Source organism: Bombus impatiens, unplaced genomic scaffold (genome assembly GCF_000188095.3).
Source record: "Bombus impatiens unplaced genomic scaffold, BIMP_2.2 scf_0487, whole genome shotgun sequence".
Lineage (NCBI taxonomy): Eukaryota > Metazoa > Arthropoda > Insecta > Hymenoptera > Apidae > Bombus > Bombus impatiens.
Window position 1 is genome coordinate 2,114,576 of NT_176906.1, and position 11,558 is coordinate 2,126,133.

General features: G+C 38.2%; 1 protein-coding gene across 2 annotated transcripts in view; it reads right to left on the reverse strand.

Annotated features, from left to right (window-relative positions):
* Positions 1-10,110, reverse strand: part of LOC100744573 (synapsin) — a 39,465-nt gene extending 29,355 nt beyond the window's left edge. The window contains exons 1-6 of one of the 2 annotated variants that reach the window (XM_012387797.3): positions 9,964-10,110; positions 4,957-5,382; positions 2,917-3,241; positions 1,667-1,920; positions 228-363; positions 6-110 (exon numbers count right to left, since the gene is read on the reverse strand). In XM_012387797.3, the coding sequence (XP_012243220.1) occupies positions 6-110; positions 228-363; positions 1,667-1,920; positions 2,917-3,174 (753 nt within the window). In that variant the 5' untranslated portion in view covers positions 3,175-3,241; positions 4,957-5,382; positions 9,964-10,110. Of the gene's footprint in view, positions 1-5; positions 111-227; positions 364-1,666; positions 1,921-2,916; positions 3,254-4,956; positions 5,383-9,963 lie in introns of both variants that reach the window. The other variant, XM_012387798.3, reaches the window with a different exon arrangement.
* Positions 10,111-11,558: the final 1,448 nt, after the last annotated feature.

Here is an 11,558-nt window from a genome sequence, read left to right on the forward strand (position 1 = left end):
CTTACCATTTCACGATGGTTGGGATAGTAAGTTTGCTCGATCAAGGGGAAGTTGTCTTTTCCTAAACGACGTTGAAGTCCCAATAGGTGTGCGAACACCCATGGTTTATCCTGAAAAAAGAAGCACGATTAAGAAATCCATTTTCATGCGAAATTGTTAAAGTTCTTAATCGTTTCCTTTATTCGAAGTATCTTCAATGTGGTCGTTAGCTCACGCAAAGTTCATACCTGAAAGTTGTAAATTGCCGTGAGATTGTTAATGCTCGGGACACCGCCGTACATTAAACCGAGAAGAAGGTTCTTGTTGTCTTCTCCGGCGTCCTTTAGGTTCTGTCGTATCAGGACGAAATCAGGTTTGAAAGATCTGTCGACAGAATTTGTCTGTTTTACTTTCGCAGTGAAAATAAACAATACATATTGATTAAAATAAGTAGAATACGTACATATACATATAAATAAATAAATATTATGATATAATATACATATAACAAGTATACTGCGGATGTTTATGTAAATTCATATTTTCATGATTGGTTTCTTCTATTAAATATTATAGTGAATTCTATACTTCCGATATTTTATGCATTTTTACATATTCAACACGTTCTATGCATTTTTGCACCTTTAAATTTCTCAAAAAAAAAAAAAAAAATATATATTATATACATGTCGGAGATGAAAGGACACCGGGGCCTTCCTTTGGAATTCTTCGGAAAACCCCCAATATTTTAGCCTCTATAACTTAACTCGAATATAATTGTTCGAGATTTGTGATAATGAGCTTGACTCGAAGCGACAACAAGTCGCTGAACGTAGCCGCGGTCACGGGATGAATGTTCTTACCTAACATAGAGCTGGAGTAATTCTATAGCTCTCCTTAAAAGAAATAGTTGTAGCGGCACTCGACAGTAAACATTCCAACGGTTTCTTGTAACGGACCCGTTACAAATCTTAAGATTTAGTTAACTGAAGTCCTTCAAACAAGCAAACAGTCTTTGTCCCAACTACGGGAAGATAGGGGAAATCTATTTTTCTCACGAACGATGCTTCCCGCTAGTAATTTTCCCTCAAGGGCGGCTAGCATCCTTCTCTAATCACCAACATGGAAACTAACCAATTAACAGGAACGTCCGTTTCCCTCACTTTCCGAACGGAGGCTTTCCTCGACAAATTCGATGATCTCGTGTAAGATCTCTTAGATACACGCCATCATAGTCTACCTCTGCAGCATCATCGTGACGGAAAGTCATTCTCTCGTGAGGTCTCATTAGCGAGTTACATACCGTCTTTACGCTCGGTGGATATTCCACGTTTTAACAAAGAGTTAGTTCAGTAATATTTGTACCGTAGACAAGCAAGTTGAGTGCAACTTGGGCTTTGGAAGAAAGCGCATTTTATCCCGTTGACCGCGGATTCGTTATTGAACCTAGGATCATTGTCATTAGCATCTCGAGTCATTACCACGATTACTTGTCAAATTCTGCACTAGTGATATTTGCACTAGTCAACATCTCTATTGCATAACAACAATGTGTAATCCAAATGAAGATTCGTTTCACGCCCCTAACCCTAATCATAATGTGAACCCGACATATATATAGATAAATTTAAGTGAGAGAGATACGTAAATTGAAAGATAATATATAATTATAATTAATAATAATTACCGGATGACTTTGGTTCCGTTACGATAAACCGCCATGGACACAATAGTACCAGTCTCGCTCGCAGTTAACGACAATTCCCTAAATTCCGCCTGTTCTACACGGATCTCGTAATCACCGTGAAGCCTACGACCCCGGAAGTATTTGCTCCAGTCGGTATTCTGGTCATCGATGACTAGCAGGGTGAAACACCGATCTTTGTTGTAAGATGGCCCTCTAGTTGTACCTGACACCGCCGCTCCTAGAATCGATGCACCCTGTTTGTAAAGAAGATTTAGACAATTAGTTACACTACTGCATTCCCACAATTTACACGCAAAAAAAGAAAGAATTTTTCTTCTACATATAGGGCTACGTCTTAACAGATCCAAACGCTCCAAATGGTATAATGGGATAATGAATACTGAAGAGATTAATGGGATTTCGTGCACGCAAATGCTTGCGTATTTCTTCGAAAGCATTAGAAAGACCAGATAACGCGTTGAACATGCAAGAACGCAATTTTAGCTTGAAATCTGACTAACGTCGTTCTATCGAAGGTTTTGCACCGCACGTTTCTACGATTACATTTCTATGTAATCTGACTGTTTGAGAATGAGTAACCATTTATATGTTACACACTGTGTGTACACCTTGGAATTGGACTTGAAGATGGAACTCATTCACGGAAGTAATCATGCTTAGTCATATATTTCTCTCGTACAGTGATAAACCAAAGGAGACTTAAAAGGCAAATGGTACGAAAAACACTGTAATTTTAGAAAACGACATTATATTTGACAGGAGATACGAATAGACGTAATATATCTGCTAGAACGGATGGCTGTTACTAATATGATAAAAAGAGTCTAATATAAAACAGATCAAATATACATGTATATCTTTCTTTCGTTCATTATTATATAATTTAACCTTTATCACTCCGATCAATTGCAATGCTATCAAATATAAGCCAGGGTTCTACCCTAATTGTCAGCAGTAGGGTAATAAATAAACTGTGGATGTTTATACAAATTTATATTTATAATTAAGAAATAGAATCTTGCCCCGGACATTTGTTCCGTCTAAATATAACGTGTACTATATACTTTCGTCTATTATGCATGTGGATTTTGTGTATTTTTGTAGCTTTTAATTTCCTTAATAAATGTACAAATATCCATAACTTAGTGATAAGGATTAAAAATTCGTACCCCAGCTTAACTTTTCTGTACTAAGTTTTTCTAATTATTTAAAAAGAAGATAAAGTGTACCTGGTCGCGAGCAGCTCCGGTCAAACTTTGAACCCTCTGGAGTAAACTTTCCCGGGTCTTGGCCGGCGAGGAAGGAGCGCTGGTGGTTCTCGATCCGGGTCTCAGGTTGAGACTTAGATCGCCGCCAACGGGTTGAGGTGGTCCAGACGGCGGTGCTCCAGGTACCGGTGGCTGGTTAGCCGGTGGAACAGGAGTTGGCTGAGACTGCAATGGCCGATCCGGTACCGCTTGATACGATTGGGACGAATCCCTGGCCATGGAGGCCAGCCCGGAGTCTGTGCTTGGTTCATCGTCGAGCTCCGAGCTCAAATCCCCTGACGAGAACCTGGAAGACAAACTATGGTCGTGGTCGTGATAGTGGCAATCGGTCCGATCGTCCAGTGATTTCACGCTTTTTGCATTTTTTTATTTTGCTTGGTTGCTTTTTTGCAGATCACACGGCTTAGTTTATAATGCACACATCGAACAGCCAGAGGTGCTCGGGGTATAAATGGCATAGATGGCGCGCCGACGATGATGGACGATTGCTGATTGCTGGTTTGCATGCGTGACACGGGATGTGATGACATATTTGGTTCTGATGCGCGTAGCTGGTAGTCGGATGGTGTCTTTTAGTAGTGGACATGTCTCGTCTTGCGGTGTCTTGCGTGAAATACGGCTCGACGATCGCTCGTGCTTTGCAAGGTACAGGTAGAGACGACTTCCCCCTGACGACGAGACAATCGGATGACAGATACCCGATAGCGACGTTTTGCTTGGTTGGACAATAAATTGTAACGAAGACATGGAATGCGTGGTAAGCTTGAAATAATTTGAAATATTTAGCGTAATATCGTTACGGGTTTAAATGATACGAGGCGGTGGCTGTAATTAACACAAAAAGTTGTTCTTAGAGCTTTTAAATCACTCGTCTAATACCAAGATGGAAAACGTCGAGCCTTAGGCTGATTTGCACGATGCCAAAAGCATTTTCTTGGATAATTTGCATGCATACATACATCGAGATTTATAAAACATGAAGAAACACCGAGATGCTTGCGTGGTATTTTACTCCACTTCTTTTTGCGGTATTAATTTACGCTTAATTGTGCTATAATTAAATAATAGCCGTTATGATGTAGTTGGAATTATCGGCCCATCGCTTGGGTCTCGTGGAACTCGAATACCGGCTGTTAATTATAGTTCAATGGATAAATCAGATAGTCGGCCCAGGGTTAATTGAACGAGCAATTTATTCGCCGAGATATTATACGACATATCACCATTCGGAATATATACGTATAGGAGACCATTCAACTAAGCTTTCTATCAAGATGGTCGTTCATTATTTTAGGCTTCTATTATAAGACTCTGTCTTCAGGTTCAATGAAAAGGCTGCGACAAATGTACTCTTCTGCAAGCATCTATCGTACAACGACCCGGACTCTTTGTTTCGAGTTGCTTTATACATTTCCATGTACTAGCATGTATTGTTATGAACGTATCTGGACGTTCTCAACTACGCGAAACAAAGTTACAGTTTTCGTTGTTGACAGGGACGTTAATCTATCATAATGTTCTAAAAAGAAGCTCAGTGACCTTTCAATCTAAACGATGTTTGACGATGATTTAATACTAGATTCCTTCTCGTGAGACCTTCAATTATACTTTTTTTATATATTAAAAGCAATAGCCAAAAAATTTCGAATTTATTATCTTGAGTTAATTATTTTAAATAATTCATATAACAGCACTTGTCATTCTTTCGAGTATAAAAACCTCCGAGTATTTCCAGTCGTTAGGCGGAGAATTAACTTTTACCGGCTTGCTAATGACTAGTACTTTTAGTATTAATCACTCAACAAATAAGGCTTGAAGCTATTGAACGAACAAATAGAAATCTGAAGATATCCGAAGCATCTCGCTTCCGAATTCCTCGAATCTCTCGAGACGGTCAGAAGGGAAAGTGTTGAAATTCCATCGGCCAAGTGTTATCGAGCATGCAAAGAGACAACAGAATAGGCATCGCGCTGTTGGACACAGAAAGAGACAGGCACTCACCTCCGTTTCAGGTAGTTAACATTGGAAGTGAAGGACTGTCGAAAGCTGGAGAATGAAATGTTGCCGGGTGAAGGGGCTGTACCACAGTATTTGGCGCAACCGCCGCGGCCGGTAATCTTGCTGGTTTAACACCGACCTCGTCCTCCTGACCAAAACCGCAGAATTCCGGTGGCTTTTGGTGGTCGGATGGTCACCGTATGCGACGATCTTCGTGTTCTTCGAGCGGCTTAGGAACGGGAGGTGGAGGCGGAGATTTTGTGTCTTGGGCTTTGTGGCTCGCTTGACGACGTTCACTACCGATTCGTCTCTTTGTTGTGCCCTTTTTTTCCCAAGTTATGGAATAACACTTCAACGTAAGGTAATCCAAAAGGAAAGGATGAAATAAGAGAGGTGAGGAAGGAGAAACTAAACAATCCAAGTTGAAATCTGCAAAGGAAATGGTACGCGATGATTAGAGAAGGTTAGAATGGTTTCTGGTTTGTAATATTGAATGAATGTCCATTGATGGAATACTGTTGGATTAATATAAAATTCCTACGACTATGTAAGCACTTCTCATACATGTAGGGGATTATGAAGCGTTGATTACGTAAATGTCCGAGGTATAGTGTTACTATAGTATACACATTATGTCAGGACAAGAGTGTCATTCAAGTTTTTAAAATCTTCTTCGAAAGCGACTGGCATATTTAAAAGAACGAGTTACGGGTATAGATTGTTGAAAGCCATGGAAATATCTGGCAACCGGTTTAAAAAAAGAGGAGATACATTCTTTTTTTACTCTCCTTTTTTATACTGAAGTATCGCTATAATTAAACCTCTATGTTCTTAGTAAGGAACAACGAGTGCTCGTGCGAGGTCCGTGATAAAAACGTCCACGCGACTCAGAGTGCGCGAGATGGAGACCCTCACAGAAATTTAGCACAGTAAAAGTGGAGCTTGATATTCCGCTGATCGATACCGACGCAGCGTGACTTTACATGTTGAAGAACTTTTTTACGCGGACCGTGTTTTGCTTTCTCCGATAGGAAGCATGATTTTAGCTTCGATATCGGACCGCGATAGAAACGCCTGATAACGTTGTATTGCCTCGTACAATTTTTACCAAGGCTACCAGGGAATGGTGGGCCATCAATTTGTTTCTACGATAAAAGTGGCGTCTCGTTGAAATTCTTCGGAATTATTCGCTGGTGTTACTCGTTGAACACGACACGCTATTTCGTGACCATAAAGTGGCAGCAGCAAAGAAAGAATTGAAAAGTGGAAACTTTTCACTGAATGTCGAGAGAAGCTTCGTGATTTCTTTAAAGCCGAAACTTCCAGCTAATCGCTTTCCCCGTGAAAACATTTTCTAATCAGAGTAACTCGAAACTTTAAACTAACAAAGTTCGCCGTTGCATGCGACAACTTGGCGAACTGTCTGCACTCAATTAATGTCAGAGATTCTAGACGTAATTGAATTTTAAATGAACTCCCACGAAATTCGGTCTTCCTTCTAATTTCCACGTGTTTTTAGATATATCTTCTTTTTCTCGATCTTATTAATTCGTGACAGCTTATCTAACTTGGGAGATTCACTTTATTTATTTTTATGTTTAGAATGTACTAAACGTCATACTGATCAATTAGCAGATCTTGACAACTATTCCTAATTTTAATATAGATAGGTGGAGTAACAATTTTCCAAATTGTTGACAGTACTGCGCAGCCGATTGTCACGAGGGATAAAGTGATAAAACGTTTTAAATCAATAAATTTCTTGGCGCACCCCATCGTTCAAATATTTACTGTGTACAGAACGTATTCGGATATACCGTATATTTAATTAAGTGTTAGGGTAAACTTTCTTTCCGATGTATTAGACATAATTTGCTTAATTAATAGGCATGCGAAACATGGGAATAGCTACGTTGGATGCACTTGTATTTTCACGGATCTACGCTGATCATATTATTTCTAGGGGCTTTAGCTTAGACTCTAGTAATAATCGATGATGGAAATCCCTAGGCGTTAGGAAAGGGCAGGCGCATTGACCGCTCAAAGCTGCGCATATAGAAACGTGCATCTGCCGTAAGAGTTGAAAAAAAATGAACAAATACTTACAATGGAATATTTAATTTTGAGTAATTGTGTAATTATTTGTATTTGTATTTACACCACGTTTATTCTGGTGACTAATGCTCTTTATTCTTTGTGATAAAGGGCGTAGTATTGTATTTAATGCAATCACTTAACGTTTTTTAAACGTAAAATAACGCGTAACTTCAACTAGATTCTTTTTTATTCAATTCTTTTTACAAAAACCGTTTATGTTTATCATTATTAAATATACGTATTTAAATGGTGATTTCGTACATCAGAAATCAAACATTTCAATAAAAACTTCTTTGTAACGAGCGGCGCGCGAAAGAATGTGTTTTGGTATCGAAGAATTGGAAGAGTCTAATTGATGGAAAAAAGTAGAGATCACAGAATCGAAACGTCACGTGAAAATAACGCGCAACATACCCACGAGAACGGTCACGTCACTTTATGCACACTATAAATTGTTATCTCGTAGAAACTCTTCGATCAACATAGTACCGTTGCGTTTATAGGCTCCTGCGTAAATTTAAAATGAATACGAGTCTCGACTAATAACATACTTAACACTAAACCTATCGACACTTCGTGTATATCTATTTGTACCGTGCCCGGTCAAAATGACCGGTGATTAAAGAAGTAATAGTTTTTATGATTTTAATTAGATAATAGTTAATTTATAACTGAATGTATATAAAATGGTGAACTTTCATAAAATTTCGCCCAAATTTACTTTTGTTTAATTTCAATTCTAGACTTAAATAAAGTTACACTTTTATTTATATAAAGATATATCTTATTCAACTTCACTGCATTTTTTACAAATTATCTTATTATCAAATGTACATTTGCCGCATATTTCCTGCATTCTGAACAAATTTTCGTAGTTTTGTAACCTTTACAACTTTTTACTTGACAAGTTTTTTGTAGTAATGAATCTGAACTTGTTGATAGTTACATTGCATGATTTTTCCCCGCGATTCTTTATACAAAAGTAATGTATGCACCAGGTTGATAACAATTTTGTGAATTCTCTATAAATGAGTCCCATACTGTAGGTACCATTGCAAATTTATTGGTTCCTAAATGTTGGCTTCTTTCGCTCTTCTTATCAAATCGTATAACCTCATAATTTCAGTAAAGTCATTTCTGCTCATTGTTTTTGAAAAAAATGCAGGTCACCAAATTTTATTCCAAAAATGTGAGACATCTAAATTCTTTGCCTGATATGCACCGCGGGCATATAGCAGAGCTATAAATGCATCTAGTTTTGTCCCAGTGCTCTAAATGTTTCTTCTTCCGTACATTTTATTATATGATCTCTTATACTTTACTTGTCCTTTCATTATATGCCGTTTAGCATATCCCTAAAAATATTATCAACTGATGTCCGCCAAGTTTGGAACTTGCATCTATTTCTTTCCAAACTGTTCCATCAGGCCCGTTGTGATACGTTGGTTTTCTACATCAGTCTCATTCTCTTCTGTCAATAATAGTTTCTTTCCTTTTTGCCCTGGACATGAACGATTATTTATAATATTCAACTCTGATTCGGTCGTAAATAGTTTTTCATGTGTTTCCATCCTGTTTTCAGTTGCTGAAGTTTCTTGTTCATTGCACACTGAACAGTCTTCTTCTATGTCCGTTATTATATATGCTTTACTTTTTCTTTTATAACAACTTTACACAAAACGCCCTGAGGTGCTTTCCGTCTGAGCTTTAGAGATAACAAGTTTAGATGTCGACTGATTCACTAACAAACTAAGACGTATACTGGTCGGAAGGACGATAGCAAGTAAGAATCTGTGACGGTAATATTTATACGAAAATATTGATGGGTGCTGGCCGTTCTCCACCAACGGTTGTTCGAGGGTGGAATTGACCGTTGAACATTGGGAAACCCCGCTTTACCCGTGTTTTATCAGAATGAGCAACAACCCTAAGAAACTTTTCGACTTTTAAAATGACCGTAAAAGATGCTAAATTTTATGGCGGTTCCTTAGGATTATTATAGGCCTGAGTTGATATGTTTTGATACCTGGTGACCATCTTGATCTAGGGATGAATTATGGTTTATGACAAGATTACGGGTGTAACAGTTATTATTATTTGTTATTACTGATTTTGTTTGTCATCTGACTTTGAGATAGCTCTTTCTTTGTACTGATTGTATTTATTTTGAGAGTAATTAAAATATTTTATCGGTCAGTTAAACTGACCGCCCGCGGTAGGCAGGACAGAATACAATTTTTTCTAAGAAAAGAAAAAAGCAAGCTAGAAGTAAATACCGAAAAATATATTGTATGCACGTTTTAGGAAAAGTCGGAAATTATGAAGCAATATGATAACGTTTAAATATGGTTAAATTTGGGTAGAAGTTTGAAAACGATCAATTTAATCAGCACTGGTAGGTTTAGTGTTAAAACGCAAAGCCAATTATCAATCACTATTATTTTCGAATTAAAATATTTCTTGCTTGCCACGCCTACCTATTTCGTATAAATCTTTATTATTATATGATTAAAATATAAATAACTCTATCAACTTTGAAAAACTCTATTCAACAGCGAAAAAACGCGATATCAATTATCTATTTGAAACCTTATTTACTTACTAATATGACAAAGAAACCTCAAAAATATTCTCTACCTAAAAATCAATTTCTTATTCCTTTCAACCCCCCAATGACCGTTGCGAGTACCCCGCGAAAGAAGTACGACCTAGCCAAAAACCGACTACGATACCAAACACTGAACTACCAAACAAAGAAAATATCATTATCAATAGAAAACAAATTTATAAACTGATTCACTTGTTCTTCGGCCAATCTTTCGGTTAGAAGAATTATTTTAGACGTCGATTTTATTCCAAACATTCTCTGTTAGATTACACTTAGAAGGCAAAATTTGAGAAGCTGGTACTCACCTGTGTCGCGTGCGTGTACTACCCACTAGTTCGCCGGAGAAGCAGTGAGCTTCGGCTGAGGATCGCAAGGGTGTTACCCGGAGGGTTAGCTGGTCGATAGGTTCGCGCTTGCGTTCTTCTTATCATCCCCTCCAGCGTGTCGCGAGCTAACGACTAGGGGGAAACTGGACGAGCCCCTGGTTTCCCGATATGCCCAGGCTTGGTTCTCTCTCGTGTTTGTATAGGATGATGTTGTTCGATGCACATCAAACACGCCCCACCTGCTGGTCGTCTGAAGATGAAATGTCAGGTTACGCATTGGTAAAACGTGGTTGTGTCTATATCGAACCATTGCGATACTATTTCGTGTCCCGGGTTGCGCAACTCTACACGATCGAAGCTAGTTTTTAAAACTTATGACGAACCTCTAAAGCGTCTGCATGTGAAATGAAATCAAAGCAGGGGATGAGATATAACTCGGGAGCAAATCCGACAATATTATTTCTGTACTTTATTTTTGTATCTGCGACGTTCTCTTTCCTGATATCTTAATGATTATAGATAGCGTGCCGGCGAGATGTTGATTTCCCGGTTCTATCGCTCCTGTTCACTCGACCGGCTCTGCGTTTCACAAGCTCAAGCTGCATAAAAGAATTAATGCAGCGACCCAGTTATTCATGATTCCTCGGCGTTGCACTTACGGAGCTTTTGTGCCTATGGAGATCGTACTTTGAAATCTTTCGAGAGATAGAATTTCTACTGTTTGGGGCTGTGTTAGTTAGGTGTGCGGACTCGTGTAGGTAAAGTGCGGAAACGGATTCTTCTTTTGGAATAAAATTTCATTGTTTATAGCATTCAGTGCGGCAGCTCTGGTTTACGTTCACGCGGACGCAATAAAATTGATATATTCGCAACAGTGTCTGCCCTTTTGCGTGTTACTATAGACAGAGGTAGTATTCAACGCGAGAAGACGGTTCTTTTCTCCTCTCCCGTTTTCTTTTTCCCCCTTTTTCTTCTCTTCGCGTAGGGAAGTCGACATTAGAGCTGTTTTTTCTGTGGGGAAGTGGGTCACAAACATTTTTCCGAGGTAAAAACCTTCAAAGGAAACAAAAACGTCTGGATTTTTATTAAGATTACATTTTCAGTACGCTTTAGATATAACGTCTCGTCTTGTTACGTAAGAAAATATGAATTAGCACTGGCTTCTCTTTGAATGAAAATTTTATTCCTTTTTCATGCCTTCAAGTTTCCCGAGAGACCAATTAAGCCACTCGGCTTGAGTAGGTGGCTTCGCGTTAACACATAAGAAAAATAGCCCCAGTAAAACTTTTATCCTCATAGCTTTAACTTTTTATTACCGCGTTTAAATGAATACTTTTCATCCACTTATCGCTACAAGTGTCTACATATATTTAGTAATTTATTCTGTACATCATGTCATTAACTGTATTCATTTATAAACGTAAGTACTTCCATTCTTGTACTTACGTTTATAATAATATGAAATTGCACAAACATACGCAATCTAATAATATCGTTACATCTTGTATATATTTATGTACAATTGTTGGATGGATTGGAAAAACGTAATAAAAAAATTATCTGTGCGTAAAGGT